General features: G+C 44.6%; 1 protein-coding gene across 1 annotated transcript in view; it reads left to right on the forward strand.

The window, feature by feature from the left end:
* FAF2 (Fas associated factor family member 2) overlaps positions 1–19,470 on the forward strand; it is a 362,642-nt gene that overhangs the window by 167,298 nt on the left and 175,874 nt on the right. The window contains exon 5 of the mRNA XM_069651461.1: positions 12,642–12,780. Within this exon, the coding sequence (XP_069507562.1) occupies positions 12,642–12,780 (139 nt within the window). The remainder of the gene's footprint in view (positions 1–12,641; positions 12,781–19,470) is intronic.

Below are 19,470 nucleotides of genomic sequence, written 5' to 3' on the forward strand. Positions count from 1 at the left end.
CAAGAACACCGTTAGGAACAGCCTTACCTTGCTGCGCTTCTGCCCATCAGTCATCGCTCCTTCTGTTCTGTGGGCATCTTCGGCAGTGTCATTCTCATCCCGGCACGCCTCTTTCTAAGGAAAAGGGCAAAGAACAGAAACAAGGCATTAGTAAGCATTCTGCAAATCTTTGCTTATTTTTAAGTACTGTACGAACTTCAAACGCTTACCTGAATCCCAGCCGCTCTGGGGGAACTCTGTCTCCGGAACTTCCCATCCATCTGCAAGAGGGAAAAGACACTCCAGGTTAGCGTGGAAACATCTAGAGGTGCCGCATACCGCGCTTACCCACCGCATTTGTTCTTCATAACCGGCATCCACGGTGAGAACGCTGCGGCACCTAAAAGACACAGAAAAAGAACTCAATGCAAATACGAAAGGGGTGCATCGCGCGCTCACCTTCAGCGCTACTCATCGCAGCAGCTCTCCGCCATCCCTGGACGCCGGCCATCATCTAAGGAAGGAAAGGTACAAGGTTAGAGAACTGTTCAAAAGACTCATTATACTTACATGTCAGACTCTTGCCAGTGAAGCAACTAGGCAGCAACGAGCCCGCATCAATCAAAGGGCCCCCTGCGCTGAAGGTAGGACAGAGAGCACACTATCCAAGAAAACAAGGTGAGCTGTGGATCAAAGGGAAGGGTTGGACCCCGGGGAAGAAGGGGTTCAAGCACACAGACAATAGGGAGTTAAATCCTGTGTTTCAGGCCCAGTCTCCAGTCGAATAGCCTCCAGGGAAGGGTTTGAGGTCGTAAGAGGTCAGAACAGGCTTAGCGACGTCCCCGTGGATACCAGGTGAGCGTTACATCAGGTAAACAAGGGTATTTCTCCAGCATTGGATCTTTCATGGATTCACATGCTTGGAATATTCCCAGTCTGTCGACGGGGAATATTCTAAGCATGTCAATCCATGAAAGATACCAATGCTGGAGAAATGGAGTTACAGGTAAGAAACTATTCCCTTATTCAGTGTACTTCCTTGTACCCAAAGTTTCTCACCATGCGCCCTGTGTTGACCTGCGCCCAGCGCACAAGTATGCCAAACCTCAGAAATTCAGAGTGACAATCCTGCAGGAGATAATCCCCCTGCTGCAGCAGGGGGATTACATGGCCACATTGGATATGAAAGATCCATACATTCATATTTCAATGTTTCCAGCGCACAAAGTACCTTGGGTTCGTAAGACACCCACTATGAGTTCAAGGTTCTCCCCTTTGACATTGCCTCAGCTCCACAGGTGTTCACGAAGGTACTGGCGGTAGTAGCTGCTCACCTGCGCAGGCAGTCCATACCAGTCTATCGTTGACTCGATTACTGGCTTAGAACAGGGGATTTTGTTCGGAACATGCCAAACACCCAGAAGGCGGTGGATCTCCTCTTAAGCCTAGGTTTCTCGCTAAATGAGAAAAAGTCCAGTCTAAACCCCAGCCAAGTCAAACAGTTTTTGGGGGCTCTAATTCTGACCAAAGACTGCCTCGTCGTTTCCTCCGAGGGTTCAGAACATGCGGTTCCAGATACCTCACTATGTAGCCAGTCATAAGGTGACCATACGCAAGGCCAATGCGACTGTTGGGGATGATGGCCTCCTGCTTCTACCGAGTTCCTCACGCTCGCCTGCCCATGCGCCCCATGCAAGAGTGGCTCTCGAGCCAATGATGTTAGGCCAGTTGGAGGATCTAGTGGTTGTCTCGGCAGCCCTCGTTCAGTCTCTGCAGCGGTGGTCAAGGGAAAACCTTCTGCAGGGGAAAACCTTCACCACACCCGCAGTGGAAGCCACTCTCCCCACAAACTCATCTGTCTGGAGGGGGAGCGGCTAACCATCTTCAAAAGACGGCGCACGGCGTGTGGTCCCCAGCGGTGGCATCCACTCACATAAAATTGTTGGAACTGCTAGCATTGTTAGAGGCCATGTATTACACAAACAAAGGGACACTCGCTCTCTAGGGCTGTCCAAACTGTCCACGAAAATATGGAAGTGAGCTCTCAAACACAAGATGTCTCCTGTAACATGGTCCAGGGGAACTCCATCTTCTGGTGGACTTACTCCGCAGAGACTTCCCTCTACCCGTAGAACACGAGTGCTGACTACAGGAGGACCTTGTACTACTCCATGTTTTCGAAGAATGGGGCTTCCCAGAGGTCGACTTGTTCGCCACACTGGAGAATGCCCAATGCATATTTTACTCCTCCAGGTACCCTCAGAACTGTTCCAAGGGGAACAGTCTTTGGATAACCCTGATTCCCCTGCTCAACAGAGTAGTGCACAAGATGCACCAAGAGCCGTCAGGATGATTCTGGGGGTCCAGATGTGGGCCCACCTGCCTTTGTTCTCACATTTCATGGCAATGTCCGTCTCCCCTCCCAGGAAGCTGCCATGCATACAACATGCTGTCTCAAGACCATGGGGAAAACACTACTTCATGCCCTCAAACTCTCAAATTGGCATCATGGTTCCTGATGTCATATAGTTCAGGCCCCTCCAACTCCCTCAAAGATGCATGGACATAACTCGGAGAAGCACGGAAACCTAACTCCAGGCATTGCTACTCCAGCAAATGGAAGCGCTTGGTCATCTGGTGTAATGGCAAGAGCATCAATCCTATTGAATGCTCACCTAATGATAGTGTCCTTTACCTATCTCACCTGTTAGATTCAGGTCTGGTTTTTAAAGGTCCACTTAGCTGCACTTTCGGCGTACACCATGTCCCAGAGCAAGGTTTTGTGGTGGAAAATATCAGTAATTAAAGCATTTATGGAAGGAATAGAGAGGCTTCAGCCCCCTATTTCCAACCCAGCTCCTGGGTGGGACCTCAATGTTTTTACCAAACTAATGGGGCCTCCCTTTGAACCAATGCATAAGGTTAGCCTTTAAGCACTCACCTACAAGACCGCCCTCCTGGTGGCAATCGCCTCTATAAGGAGAGTTGGTGAACTGCAGGCCCTTTCAGTTCAGGACCCATTTGTCACGATTCACAAAGATAATGTGGTTTTGCGCACACACCCTCGCTTTGCGCCTAAAGTTATCTCAAAATTCCATGTAAACCAATCCATAGAACTACCCACCTTTTTCCAGTACTCCACTAACGTGACGGAAAGAAGCCTCCACACACTGTATGTGAGGAGAGACGTTCTCTATCTGGAAAAGACAAAGCCACTAAGGAAAACAAACTAGTTCTTTGTTTCAGTGGCAGCTGGTAATGAGGGGCACCCGGTCTCTAAATCGGCTATCTCCAAGTGGATCGTAAACACTGTTTAAACTCTTGCCAAGGGAGATCTACCCTTCACACCTAGAGGACACTACTTTGGGTACAGGGGATACCATGGCATTCATTGCAAATGTTCCTCTCGAGTCCATTTGCAAAGCAGCAGCCTGGAGTTCTGTACACACCTTTACACAACACTACTGCCTGGATTTACACGATCTGATTGTCTGGTGGGACAGGCAGTGCTAAGGCATCTCTTTGCTACTGTTACTTCACACATCCCACCACCATCTCTGGGTACTGCTTGCTGGTTTTATGCACAGCTTGTGATTCTAAGCAGATTCACAAGCATCAGAAGACATGCATTACTCGTAATGCATTTCTGATGATTGTCTGCTTATATTCACATGTGCCTACCCTTCCTCCCCTCGTTTAGTAGAAGGAACATAGACCTCTTAAACCTTCTCTCTTCTGTGCTCTCACGCTGACTATAAGGCTCCCTCACAGCAGAAAAAAACGCAACCAGAGGGATCTCGACACGTGAGGGATTTTGGGTACACTACATGTCGCGTTAGGGTTGTTAGGGAGAATTCTCAGGTGCCAATTCCCTCTGCCTTAGAGACCCCAAGCAACTTTGCTGGATTTTGAGGACTTGATTTTTTTAATCTGGAGAGAGTCAAACCCTTTATCCCCCTCTCGTATTTTAATTTGATTTCTGAACTTTGTTTCTTTTTGTTATGGAGCCTGATAAACTCCATAAGCCGCATCGTTTACATTGTAGCACACAGCACCTTTAGTGCAGTGACACAGGGAAGTCTTTCAGAGTTCGCCAAGGGTTAAATACCTTCTCTGGGATAAACTACTGTTTCCCAGAGCAGTAAAGTGAAATTGACTTTACTTACGTTTTGTAGCTTTCTAGACCCATTTTACAATAGGGTACTTGAGGGGTTACCTAGTATCCCCTTTTGTCTAGCTTTCCATGTAACAATTGTTACCCTTTCCTCACTGAATGGCTGGTGGCAATGGTTTCGTTTTACTACCGTGGTGTGCATTTACTGCGGGCTGTGTTCGCAGCTGCAGTAAAGCGCCCAAGGGTGCCGTTTTTTTGTCAAAATAGCCCGACCATTTCTTTGTGGAAAGGTCCTTGAGATTTACTCTGTGCGCCAAACTAGGTTTGATCCCTTTGTTTTGCCTTTGGTGGGATTCACGAGTGAAGCCCGCCTCTGGCTCCAGGGTGTCTGGGGTAGGCAGGAACTGAGGGAGGTGCCTCAAACTCCCTGTTCTTAGTCTCCCAGGACACCCAAATGCACTCTGTGATGATTGGCCGGCTGACTGTCTGGCAAGGACAGCCACCCTGCTGGGTAAGTGACTGCTAGGCTGGAATGAAAGGGAGAGCACTGAATAAAAGGCGAGGCTTTTGGCTTGGAAGGCAGTCTACCACTGGACGAAGGAACCAAAGAAGAACTTGAAGAGGACACCTGCTGCAACTCCTGGACCGTTGGTTTACCCGGTGAAGCGCTGCTGCTGTGCTTTAACTCCAAATTCGTATTGACGGAGAAGCCCCTGCAAGGGCAACTTCTCCCCTTGAGTTGGTGGGACCAATCACCTCCAAAGTAAACCACCTGGACATTCATCTCGGAGCTGGTTGAATTTTCAGAGTTGCTGCTGGAAACCGTAGATCCAGGAAGAGGAACACCAGTTTGTGTGCGTTGATTTTAAGTTGGCCAAAAGCTCCAGGAAAATCCTCTGGACTCTCAGGAAGCAGGACTGACTAAGCCTGAGCTCCCTCAACAGTTATGGACCCCAGAAGCAAGGAAAGCCCACTTCAACAGCCAGAAACCACGTTGTTGCGATTTGCAGTGGTCACGGAGCTGAAAAGCGAAACAACCACTGAAAGTGAAGTTGCCGGTTGCAAGTTTTTGCCTGTGTATTGCAGGAGTCTCCAGACGTCCTCCCTCTTGTCCCCACGACTGAGGCCCAGAAACAGTGAGACCTGAAGAGCTGCACAGGAACAGGAATCCTGCATCTTTTCTTCATTGCTAAGGTACTGTAAAACAAGTCTGAGAACTTACCTTAGCTTGTGGCCCTACATTTGATTCTTCTTTTTATCATACGCCTAAGAACTTGTGCAAAGACTTTTCCATTTACTTACCTGAAGTGCTGCATCCTATACAAAACTTTTGGCCATTAATATTGGCTTAGCCTATTGAATTGTATGACGCTTATAAGAGGATTTGAAAGTATTTGCCCTGCTTAAGAGTATTGGTGATCTCTTGTGTTCTAATAACGTTTGCCTTTTACAACTTTTAAGAGTGGTCTGAATGCCAGCAGTAAGATATTAAGGTCCCCTACACCCTTGTTATTGAAGTCACCTGTGGGTGTAGGTTTTCTGTGGGCCATCTCAAAAAGGTCTGGTCTGATTCAGAAACTCAGTGTACAGTATTGAAGTGTATTTGTGTGTAACTATTATAGTGCTCCCTTCTAAAGAAGGCTTTATAACTGACTGATAAATTAATAATTGTTTATGCAAGAAACCTTGAGTTTAAGGCTATTTGAATACCTTTAACTGTGAATCTTTGTAACTCCACTATTGCTCACATTTCCCCTCTTGAGAAGAGCCTGGCTGCTCAATACACTAACAAAACTGTGTAGTACAAGCTTATACCAAAGGTTGGGGTTGCCTATACCTGTAGTCATAGTTGTGTTCCCAGAGGGTACTACATTGAAACTTTGCCTAACACCCAGCACTTTTTGCCTGACTATTGAAGTAATAAAACCCAAGGGGAGGGTGGAGGGGATGTGCATTACTGATCTGGTAATGCCCCCAGAGTGGTAATGCTCCCAGACTGGTAAGGCTCCCTCCTGCCCCCCTTGGGTTCTATTGTGTTATGGACCTGTGGAACAGGTATATAAGGCCATTAGCACCCAGGTTACCAAAGGAGCAACCCGGAGCTAAAGAAAGGATTTTCCTTCCTACAATGGGATGCTGCACGCGTCCCGTTGAGGGAAGGAAAATCCTTGACCAACATAGCTGTCATGGGTAGGGAAGACGGGGATCTGTACTGAGTCCCTCTTCCCTTTCCCTGGCGGCCTGTGGGAAGCTGAGAGGAAGGTGCCACGGTGGCGGCCGCCGCCGCCAAAATAACGTGAGTGGAGGGGTTGGGTGATAGTAAAGAAAAAAGAACTGGGACGGAGGGCGGGGGCAAGAGGACAGCAGGGGGAGCCTGCAATTCAGGCGGCTTGGAACGCAGGCTTACACCAGCGGTTCAAGCCTGCGTTCCTAGCCACCCGATTGGCCGGCTCCCCCGCCCAGGGTGCTAATCCTTCAATAGTCCAGGAAAAAGTGCTGGGGGGGGACTCACCAAGTGGGGAGAATTACACAGAAGATGAACATTCTACCGAACAGTACATTGAAAAGTAATTCTACTGTATTTAAAAGTGAAGTTGGTGCTTTTTGGAGCACCCCAAGGTGAAAAATTATATATTGGTAGTGGATGTGCCATCGCCGGTCTGATAGCACAGCGAGTAGAGCCTGCTGATGTAGTTTCGAATCCTGGCAGGGCCAAGCTCAGCCTTTCATCCTTCCGAGGTCGATAAATGAGCACCACGCACGGTGGGCGTAATGAGCAGCGCTCAGATGCCTGAGGGTTCGTAGCGCTATATAAATGCTAAATTATTATGTATTGATGTGTCTTACCTGTGATTTTAATTGATAGGTTTATCGAAGGCCTAATAACTATGTCTCGGGAGGATAGCTTAAAGGCAACGTGCTCGCCTTGGAAGAAAGACGCGGAGCAACACGTTCGATCCCCAGGTCCACGTTTAGGAACCTCTGGGTACTAAGCGCGTTATAAATAACCTATCGTATCATATTTGTGTACATTCTGCATACCTTGTATTGAGTGCACTCACTCTCTTCTATGTCTAAGCCTTGTTAAGTCACAGTACCCATATAGTCTGGCTAGGCATTTAGGCCTTGATTCACAGAACGTTTTCCAATGGTGTTTTTCCATTCTAAAACGCTTCTGTGAATTAGGCCCTTATTGTTTTGCCATGTTAGAATAGTGAGCCCTCAGACTCTGTCTACATGGCCGATTATGAAAACCCACTTTAACAACCCACGTGGAGACTGCCATTGTGGGCTTACAAAGAACCCATGTGGTTGGATCAGCCATTAAAATAGGTATATCTTTTTATTTGGGTTTTATAGTCCATGTGTTCCATACAACATAAACATTCACTGTAAATATCCTCATAGTTCAATGAATGCTAGGCAAGAACATACAGGGAACAGCCATTTTAACCTCACATTGTCGTTTCCTGAATAAAGTGATCCCTAGAATGCAGAATAGTAGAGCAGGTTTAAAAAAAGAAAATAATCTTGTGCCAATGGCTACCGAAAAGGAACATTGGAATAATAACCCTGTAAAATGGCTTGCACCCCTTGCTGAAGCTAAAACTAAAGTATACATGCCACCAACACTTCATTCTAAAACCTTTGGTGATAGAATCACAGGGTTCGAAATTGCTGTGTGCTAGTTAGCTCCACTTATACTATAGGAGAGCCTGGTTAGATAAAAACCAAGTGTTACCAGGAGCTAGCTTTGGCTCCCCAGGCTAACTGGTGCCTTCCAAATATGCATATGCATATGCATATGTGACATTAACTTTGAGACTGTAGGAATGTATATAAAGAAGAATTGGGGTCACATTTAAAGATAATGAATCGCACAGATTGGGCAAAAAGTTACTGCATCTCATTCGGAAGCTAGATTAGAAGTGCACTGTGTACTAGCTCCTGGTCCCCCAACTATTGTGGGATGCCAGACACCCAGGAGCGGGTTTTAGCTCCTGCTACCTAAATCTTAATTTCGAATCCTGTGTGAGATCACCCCAAGGGAAAAATTGGGGTGTCTGAGGGGCAGCTCTGGGACTGGGTGCCTTAGGGCTGTCCTAATCTTACATACATTATGTAAGGGAAAAAGGGTTGCAATGGCACTGGATCTTCAGGAGAAGTCCCGTGATCCAGAAAAATAAAGGGGATGGGGTGGCAAAACATTGAGGGGCCCTGAAAGACTACAATTCCCAAAATGAGGAATTCTGTCTTAACCTTTCTGGTTGTGTACTCACAGTAGCCATTACCAGATGTATGAATGGCTGTCTGGGATTAACTTTAGCATCTACTGATGCAGTGAGTTGCAGATTCTGGTTTTCTTTTTTTTTTTTCTTTCTAACCCAGAGGCACCTATAGATGCTGTTAGGTACATTTTTTCTAAAGTCCAACTGGTATGGTTCACAAGACTGATCTCTTGGTATTAGGGACCCAACTCTTAATATATGGGCTGTACTACACAAGTCTGTAGAGTGGCTGAGCAGCAAGGCTTATTTTAGAAGGGGTGATGTGAGCTGTAGAGCAGTACACTGAAATCGGTTAACACAAGGATCCAAGTAAACACTTACACACTTAAAATATTTATGTATGTATACACAAGGCAAATATAAAACTAAAAAGGCAGCAACTAGCAGCATTCAATGGAAGATGGATTCAAATTAATATAAGAAACAATGTAGGTGAGTAACTCATTTTTATGCTAGTTTTACAAAGGTAGCGGGCGCCCCTCTCTCGCAAGAACAGACATGATAACCTGTTCAGTGGTTATTAACCACTTGAGAGTTCGCAGCCACTGCTTTTACTCACTGTGCCTTTCACAGATGGGAAATATCCATTTGCATATCAGTCTTTGTCCTGCCCAGGGGCAGTCCAGCACCGAAATACAATGGCAACTCCAATCCAAAGCCGATTCGTTCTTCGGAAGGTGATGCACTTGATGATGGTCCAGGCACCCCGGGTATTGGGATATTGCAGCAAGTTGGGGGTTGAGCTAAAATGAAGCGGGTCTTGAAGCTAGTTTGTCCCACCAGCTCACCGGTGCTTTCACGGTCTGAAAAGTGCTGCTGGCGTCTCTGCTTGTCTTTCGGATGTCTTGTTCCAGTGGTCGACTGTCTGTAGTGCCAAAATCCTCGCCTTTTTATGGAGAATTTCATTCAGTTATACAGCTGTCAATCACCTGGGGGGTGGCTGTCCTCCATGACGCAGGAAACCGCCAAAATTCAAGCAGTCCATTTGCAACCATGGTACATTCTTTGTAGCTTTAAACTAAGGCCTTTCTGACTAGGGAATTTGGAAGCTGAGTTAACACCCATCTTCCTCTCACCTATGCGCATCCTTTCAAACTGTTGGCTGCCACCCAATCATGCTGTGGCTGCTTAATTCAAACTTTTGCAAGGCCTAAAATTAGCAGCGCCGTATATCAATTTGCTATGCAATTCTGTAGGTTTGCTAATTAAATTGACACTCGTATAGAAAAAATAGCTATTTTAAGTTACACTGTTCAATGAAAGCACAGCTCACCCTGCATTCGTCTTGACCTCAGGCCCCTCTCCACCCTTTTGTCCTCTGTTCACTGCAGTAATCCTCTCCTCCACTAAGTGCCAAAGGCCTCTGTCGAGTGCTAGTCATTTTTTTTTTTTTTCTTCAAATTCCAAGCGAGACGTAATCAGTAGGACACTTTTATTAAGCCAACTATATCCTGTTGGGCAACGACCAGTATGTGTTAACTTTATATTTTTTTTAAAGACAGTCATGAAATTCCATTCCTTACATAATGCATAATTTAAGTATTGCTACTCTAAAACACTGCAGGGTCTCCATGCTTTACAGTAAAGTTTAGGTTAGTGTATTTAAATTTCAGTGTCAACTAGATTTCATTTTATTGGGGAAGATGCATCATACAGACGAGTGAACACTTTTGAAAATGCACATGATTACACAGCCAAAATACTTTTAATGGCAAACCTAGTTCTGTAACCTACTGGTTGCATACATCTGCAACGGGTGCTCAACCCATGAGCTGTACCCATACTCGTGTACAGTCTATCGTATCACCAGCTACCCTGTAAGTGAAATGGCCACAAACTACAATTGTCCACCTAGTTTGTCCAGTTCTCTGCCTTCTACGCCATCCACTCTTACCTTCCTTCCTCTTACATAATGAGTACACAAAACTAGATATGCTTGCAAAGTGGTGGTCAATAGTTCATCCAGTTCTCTATCTACAGAACTGCTGCAATACCATCCACCATATTTAGCCTCCAGAGCTCACTTTCTTTCTGAGTCTGATTGCCTTGTATAATAGCACAACATGAGAGGTGGCTAAACTGTCTTCAGAGCCATTTTATCATATCCATTTGTGTCCATTCATGGAGCTAACATTTTAGACACTCATCCAGGGCACGCAAAGCCTACTCGCCCACTCGCATAGTCGAGTAGATTTTAAGATGGGCGAGTACCATTTGCAGGGGACTTTATTTTATTTTATTTTTTTTTTTTTACTTTTGCAGTAAATGTCAAATAAGTTTCACTGTTCGTGGCTGACCTCTGGTGGCAGCAGCATGCCAGACAAAGTTCGTTTTTTGGTGACTTGCACCATTTTAGAAAAAGCGCATTTTACGTTTGTTATCTGTTGCCAAGAGTAGAGTGCGTTTCTCTTAGGTTGAGTAGGTAAAGTAAGTTACTAGACCTGCAGCTCTAGTGGAATTTTAAAGAATTTGCAAGGCTTGACTCTTTCTCACTATTGTCTTACTTCAGCTGTACTCAAAAATGCTGTATTGTTGCTGGTTTTATGTCTTCGGTACAAACCTGACATTCAAAAAAATGTGTATACAATTGCTAATCAAATGGGTTTGTTTGCTAATCAAGAACATTTTAATTGGCAAACTCTGCTAATCAATTTTTGAAAACGAATGTATACATTGGTTTACATGCTTCTTCCAAGGATTTGACACTTGCATGGATTCCAGTAGGAATCCATACATCTATGTACAAACAAGCCAAATGGTGTTTGACACTGCAGCCCGAAGGTCTGAGGAAAGCTAAGAATATGAACATCTCTTGCATAATGCATTTCCTATTCATTCATTAATTAATTCAAGTGTAGCTATGTGACTTAGCTCTGGCTTTTAACATTGGCTCCCTCTAGAGCCCTTGGAACGCACGGAATGCTTTTCTCTACTAGAATCTGCCTGCAGTCAGTCTTAAAAAAAGAAAACAAAAGGATATTTTCACTTTTGCACTTTTACCTCCATTGACTTCAGTGAGACACCCTTTTTGCTTGTTTTGAACTTGTCCTGGCATTTTTGAAGGGAACTAAAATCTACAGCGTATTGGCTTTTGCTCATTGTTATGGGGAAGCTGACCAGTCCCTAAGATTGTCAGTACTGAGAAACTCCTCTTTTGGAATTCCTGTATTTTGTCAATTGCACACACCTTATAGTGCAGTGAGTATCCTCTTAATTTGTGATCTTATGGGTTTTAGTCCCACCCCTCACCTTGGGTGACACACAGGCTCACTAGCCCTCAGAGCTTTCCCAGGCAAGTGCATGACCTTATAAGGGATTTCCTGGCAAGGCAGGAAGAAGGCCAAAGAAGAAGCAAAAGTCTAGTGCGTGGCTTTTTAGGGCACTAGCCACTTTTAATAGCCATAACAGGTGAAAATGAATTTGCACACCACAATTGCAAAATAATGTGAACCCATTAAAATGCATATCCTGCCACCAGTTTCTTTAGGCACAATCAAAATTAATCAAAGATCCCTTGTTTAAAAAGCTAGGGTGATATAAAATTATCCTATTGTACTGCGCTGCAAGGTGCTATGTGAAATGTTAAAAAGTAAAACAATTAAAACATTAAAAATGGCTTCCCCGTACTGTTGGCCTGAAGAGTTTCCCCATAACAATGAGAGAAAGGCAAGGCAAGTGAAGCTGAAGGCTTTACTTCCCTTCAAAAAGTCTGGTCTGCATATAAAGAATGGGATTCCACTGGAAACTATGGAGGGAAAGTTTGCAAAAAGAAAATGTTTCCTAACACTAATGTGCAGTCATACAGTACAACCTCTAGTGAACAATAGGGCTGTCATTGGCAGTATCTAGAGGGATACCCTTGGAAAGATCTAAACAAATGATGCACATTCAAATGATTTCCTGGAAGCTTTGCCAGAGGATACGGAATTAGCCAAGATTAGGACCATATACAAATTGCCATGTAGGAAGAATTAATATTCCCAGTGATTAAGTATATGGTTGCCACCATTTCGTAGAATCTCTGGCACAGCGATTGCTGCAAATCACGCTTAATGAATTGTCTAGGTTGTGGTTTCTTCAAATGTAGGAACATATTGCTATTCTCATTTGACAATGTTGATACTTAATACCCTACTAATATTTTGGCACTTTCACCCATCCAAGAAAGCAGCATTGAAAACTGCTGTACTCCAATTCCACCTGCTACTTCTCAACACCCTGTTTTGCTTTGTAAATTTGCTTTTTGCATTTCTCCCCAGGTTTGCTTTCCGATTCATCCGGCCAGACCCTCGGGGTCGAGTGACAGACCCGGTGGGTGACATTGTCTCCTTCATTCAGGCTTTTGAAGAGAAATATGGAGGCGTACATCCAGTCTTTTACCAGGGGACATACAGTCAGGTCAGTTTCCTTAGGCTTGAAATGTGGGGGTTGGCATCTGCGGGGATCACCAGAAGATATGTTGTGGTTGCTTTTGATTTAGTGGAGGCAGTTTTAGGTTTTAACCTGGAAGGTAAATGTTTTTTTATTTAACCATCGAATAATCAGAAAACATTAACAACCTTTCTTGATTGATTACACTTTGATAGCTAAGGCTATAGTTTTCAATATATAAAGCATTTAGCAAGGTGATCTAATTTTGTCCAGTTGTCTGTTATCTGATTACTGTCTAGTTTCCTAGTAATTGTTGCTTTTCTTATCTGAGCTGCAGATCGAGGGCTAGCGTTTTATTGGGCCCTTAAACAACTAATCGTAATAAAAATGGAATCCTATCAATTTTGCATTTAAGTCCCTATAACCATTAAACGATGCCGGCATATGTTCATTTATTTTTGTGGTCAGTTACGTTCAGGTCTTGTGGTGCTGTCAAACGGACGAAGGAATGCAGTTGATTCACACCATTCCACTGTGGGTTTCTAGCATTAAACCCACTTCTAGAAGAATGTTTAAAGTAGTTAAATGCAGTTTTTTTTTTCTTGAACAATAGATTTTAAATGTATTAGTAAACCACTAGAAGAGCAATCTTTCAGAGAAAATAATGCTGATATTTGTACTAAAATAAACTCTGCAACCAGTGATAGTGTACCAAAAAAAGTAGTGGAGCTGTGACTTGGGCACGGAGACTTGAGTACTAACACGAAACAAATTTTTCAGGGGTTGCAGTCATGATGGTTGACAGCCAATTGTTGAAACAGATTTCACTTTAGCTGTAACTGATAACCGATGGTAAAGTAAAGAAGTGTGCTCTAACTTCACAAAGGACAGTTCCGGAATGGTAAAAAGTAGTGGCGCTGTTAACGGTACAAAATAAAAGTAGTGAGACACCGCTCCCAACTGTTCTTGCTCACTTCGACCGCTGTCGGCAACCATATTGTTTATTGTGAAATATTTCCATTAAACCTATGCAATAGTAAACTTTACACCATTTTTATGACAGATAAAATGCATGTAAAATCGATAAAATACTGAAAACAATCACTCTGTTCAATACCACAAGCTGTGGCTTATTCCCAAGGATGTTCTTAAGAAAACAAACTATAGGCTCAAAGCTACTGCTTGTGTCTAGGCACTTAGTCGATAATAAAGAGCTGGTTTGTAGTGGCTGAATTTCATGCTTTTATGTATCGAGATAAAGAAGTCTTGACAGGGTTTTGCATAGGCCGGGCAAAAATAGAGATGTCTTAAATCTTCTTTGACAGTATTACAAATCTGGCACACTTGATTCAGACGTGATCTACCCGTCCACTTCGCAGTAACCCCATTCAGCCAAATAGCATTCAAACAGTCTGGTGATGAGAGCACACTTGTTTAACGTCCTAGGTCATGAGAAGTAACCAGGAAGCTGACCATCAAGCAAAATGGCCTGTGTTCTGTTAGCAGGTTTCAGAGTTTCTCACGGTTTGTTTTCATGGTGCGTCTTAATACATCTAATTTCATATTATTGGCTACCATTCTCTAGATATCTGCCGATTTTTATAAAAATGGGAAGCAAAATTGCCCTCTGTTAGGCAAGATTCTATGTAATAACCCTGTGGGGGACTACACGGGAGACTACACCAGCCTTCTCCTCTTGACAATAGATAACCCAACTATTGGTATAGGTCTGTACTACACAAGTTGGTAGAGTGACTGAGCAGCCAGACTTGACTCAAGAGGGTTAATTGTGAGCTGTAAAGATGTAACGGAGGTTCACAAATACAAGTAGTCAAATGACTTACACTCAAGGTTTTCTTAGTAAAATAATTATTTGTCTATTTTAAATAAGCCTTCTTTAGAAAGGGGAAATCTGCAACAATAAAAATACACTCCCTCAGATTTAAGTTTAAGCAAGTAGATGCCCTTATGGGATGTGTCAAACACACACTTCCTACATCCTGGGGTGACTTCAATAGCTAGGACACTGTGGACATTGATATATCACTTTTGGTACTTAAATGCAATACTGAGTTGTGGGAAAGATTAGGGAATGAAAAAGGTTAACAAGTTCTTAGAATATGTGAATACTTTGCAATCTTCCCAATGCAGTGTATGTTAACCCTTTCCCAGCAAAACAAATAACTTGTGCACCACCTATGAGGGACAGTTAACAGTCAATGACTCAGAAGAGACTGCAGGGTGCCAGGACTGCCAATGTCAGTTGAGAATGTCCAGGGGAGCTGAGGCACTTATTCAGATAGCACAAAAGTCTTGCACAATGTTATATAGATGTTATATTGCACCCCTCCGCTTCTCCCAGTATGACTGACCCCACCCCTCCCAGTAGTCAACCCCTCTGCTTCACCCAGTATGATCGCCTACCCCTCTGCTTCACCCGTATGACTGCCTGCCACCCACCACCCCTTCACCCAATATGACTGGCTCCCCCACCCCTCCACCTAGTATGACTACCTGCCCCCTCCGCTTCACCCAGTAGTCCACCCCCTTCTCTTCACCCAGTATGACTGCCTGCCCCCACCCCTTCACCTAGTATGACTGCCTGCCCCCCACCCTTCCGCTTCACCCAGTATGACTGCCTGCCTCCCCCACCCCCTCTACTTCACCCAGTATGTCTGCCTCCCCCCACACCCGTCCACTTCAGCCAGTATGACTGCCCCACCCCACACCTCCGATGCACCCCCAACCCCTCATCCCATCCCAATAAATGTGCGCTGCCGCCTGCCATATCGGTCTTGCTCCACGTTATTGCTTGCTAATTGTAGCCTATGTACTAGTATGCACTTGCCACCCTGCAATAAGGGGTCGGCCCCATGCTTTTTTATGCTGACATTGACCATGTATTCTTGTTTAGCCAGCCCCCCTGGTATTCTGTGCCCAGCACCACACTTACCTATTGATTTCGACCTTGCATACACGAGTTGCTGCCGCCATGTAACCCCTGGCTGGCACCTTGTATATGCATACTAGCTTTGACCACGCCACTGTTGGTAGTTGCCGCCATGCCACATGTGGCTGGAACCATGCTCTTGCATACCTAGGTTTACCACGCAATCATATGTAGCTGCTTCCGTGTAAGATGTGACTGGCACCATATACTTGCCCACCAATCCTCTTAATCTATGCTAACCACTTTTTGTAACTTGTATGAAGCAACATTTTTATATGCCGTCAAATGCACTTATGTAACTAAGTAAGCTTTCTTTACAGTGCTGCGATGACTGAGGGCAGTCTGCGCTATACAAATGCAAATAGTTTGTAGAAAAGAATCCCTGTTCGGCAACAAGCTGTAAGGCTTGTGAAAGCAAAGCTGCAAGCAACTCTGCAGAAAAAGCAGCTACTGTTCTGTCTCCAGTGAGACAGACAAGCTAAAGACCGAAAAGGGAAGTACCCCTTTAGTGAAGACAGTACCTTAGGTTGGTAGAAGAGGATCCAGCTGGCTTCTGTTCAGGTTGCAGTCCTGCAGTTCCTGGGCCTCAGTCATGCAGACAAGAGGAAGGATGTTGCGGGGACGCCTGCACTGCAGTTTGAAGGTCGTCGGCGGCAAAGGCCTCTTTCCAAATCAGCAGCACTTCACGGTTTCAGCTACCGGTAAATAGCACCACCACGGTCCTTGGACTACTTGTGGCCTTCCCTTGCTTCTGGGGTCCAGCACTCTGAGGTAGCTCAGGCGTGAGTTGTCCTGTTTCAAGAAGGTCCTTAGGATCTTCCTGGAGCTTGGGTCCGGCTTAAAGACTATGCACTTGTTTCTGGTATTCCTGTCCCCTGGTACTCTGTTCTAGCAGCAGCAAAGAAGTACAGCCAGCAGGGAGAGGGGTTCCAGGCAAGTTCGTCTTGCGGTCAGCCCCCCTCTCCCCCATCCCCCCCAGGGGAGAAGTAGTCCGTTCCGGGCTTCTTTAGTCGATATGAAATATGGAGCTTGAGCACTGCAGCAGGGCTTCACCGGGGAAACCAACGGTCCAGGAGGGAGCAGCAAGCTTCTCTTCCAGTTTTTCTTCCGATCCTTCGTCCAGTGGTCGACTCTTCCTTCTGTCTCAGAGACCTCGCCTTTTATGCAGGTTTCTCCCATTCATTCTCAGCCTAGCTGTCACTCACACAGCAGGTTGGCTGTCCAACCAGCCAATCACCTTTTGAGTGTATTCCTGTAACCAAGGAGACTAAGCACTGGGAGTTTCGGGAACCTCCCTCGTTTCCTGCCCTGCCAGACAGGCTGGAGCCAGAGGCAGGTTTCAGCACTGAAGCCTGCCAGAGACAAAAGGGATAAAGTGACCAAACCTGGTTTGGCACGCAGAGTAAAACCCAAGAAAGACCTCACAAGCCAGAAATGGTGAAAAAAGACTTGGGCCATCTTAACAAAATGGGCACCCATGGGTGCAATACTGAAGCTGAGGATTCAGTCTGCGGTAAAAACGCACAATGATAGGAAAATTAAACCACTGCCACCAGCCATTAAATGTAGTGAGGGTATCATAAAAATGTTAAATGAGTAAGTAGGAAGAGGGACTACTAAATAACCCCTCAGTTCTTCCACATACGACGGGCTGTACTGGACCTACATAATAGGTAAAGAAAGTCAGTTTCACTTCACTACTCTTGGCAACAGTATTTTATCCAAGAGAAGGTATTTAAACCTAAGAGAAAGCCAAAGGACTTATCTGTGTGACGCTGTACTGGGGGTGCTGTGTCAATATACAAAAGGTGATGCCAATCTAGTTTGTCAGACTCCTAAACTAAAAGCAACAATCCAAATCAGATCACAAATACATGAGTGAGGAAAAGGTCTTGCTCACTCCAGGCTAAAAATTAAAAGTCCTAACGTCCAGCAAAAGAGCTGGGGTCTCTAAGGTTGAAGGGAAACGGCACAAAAATTAGAATTCTCCTTAACTCTCCTATAATGATTGTTATCTGAAAGCAAATCATGGAATCATTGAACGTTTTCTCGGCACCCATAATGTGTCTCCATCAATAGTTTTAGTCAGTCCAGACTCTCAATCAGAGCCTAATGGGTTCCAACCCCAAGTCAGCCTTGAGGAAGGTAACTTCCAACTTTTGGACTGTGCAGTTAGGCATGCATGCGTGTAGGCTTAATGTATTTCGTGAAAGAATTTTCATGGGGTTTTAAGGGTGGCAAGTTGCCATAGCCCCAAATGCATGCTCCGTAAAGGGAAACTGCTTTCCGGTTTACATTGTAAAAATGGGGAATAATTTACTCTGGTTGTGCTTTGCGAACCTCTTTATGCTCCCAATAACCTGCAATAGCCTAAGTGCCCTTTATATGAACATGGGCATTGATTTAAACCAGATGAGAATTAAATTTCCCAGATACTCCTACACCCACGATTTTCAACTGTTTGCCATCTGTTCACAAAGGACTGTGGCTTTTTTTTTTTTTAAACCACCAGAGTTACCGATTTAAAACTGCTGATTTTGAAAATGTTAGTCAACAGGTATAGCTCCCTCAAACTTTGAGCATTCCATTTCATATTTGTATAGCTCTGGGCTTTGAGGCACTGTTGGTTGGAAGTCTGTAGTGTCTGCGCACATGAAAATAAAGAGCATTACATTGCATGCAAACAGTCATTGGAATTGGGTGAATATTCAATTACTAGCAGATTTGACTAGTTTAAAACATTATAAAAATCATTCAGAGCATTGTGTTCCGGTTTAGAGATGACTGCTATTAAAGTGACTGACAGCTGGACTGAACACTTTGTGGAACTCTTCAGTAGTATATGGATTCCAGCGCAAGCGGGGGGGGGGGGTGGATGTAATGGTCTATCAACCGCTAGGGCAACTGTCTACATTTGTGGGCTCTGCTACACTTTACACGCAGAACATGTACACTAAATCAGGGTGAAAAATTTCACATTGTAGGCCACTAGCCACATGTAAGTCACTCGCCGCTATTTGTGGAAGTGCGGTAGCTATTGCATCAAAGCACATGCGCCACATTTCAACGCACGCCTTTTGGCGTGGGCAGTTTTACTGCACCACTGTGGCCAGTAACACAACAGACAACTCCACGCCTGTCTTTTGGTGCAAGGGCTATTTTGGCACAGCAGCCAAATTCTGACATCGGCAGCTGGCCCCATACAGCCCTCGCACATTATGAAGAATTATATAAACTATTTTGCATGTGTGCCTCTGCCTGGATGAACATTTTTTCAGTTGGTTAATAATTTAATAGATTGAAACCTGTTGCATTAACATTACACGGTTTACTTACTGGACTGATTTGCAATGCCAACCCACGCCTCACCTTTAAACAAGGAAGCCAAGATCTAGTGCGTTGTGTACACTCTACACTGCAGTAAACAATATCTGCTAAATGTGTTTGCTCACTCCTTCTGTAAGTCGCTGTCATGAACATACAGCCTTTTCTGTAGAATTTCTCATGTTTTGACTCCCAGAACTCTTGTGACCCGTTTTACTTATTAATTACCTCTTGTTCAAGAACCACACATTCCCTGAAGGTGGCACCAGCAGTTGTGGGGTACATTTAAGGTCCGAAGCAGAAATCCCCTTCAACCAAAAACAGCATTGAAACAGTGACACAAAAAAACGGCGGTGCTTGCCTGGTCATGGGTGGCGAGCATTGAACAATATATTATATAATATTGAAGAAAACCATTCAAATTCACATTTAAATGGGAGGTG

The sequence above is a fragment of the Ambystoma mexicanum genome, chromosome 3p (assembly GCF_040938575.1).
Source record: "Ambystoma mexicanum isolate Mex_15411 chromosome 3p, UKY_AmexF1_1, whole genome shotgun sequence".
NCBI lineage: Eukaryota > Metazoa > Chordata > Amphibia > Caudata > Ambystomatidae > Ambystoma > Ambystoma mexicanum.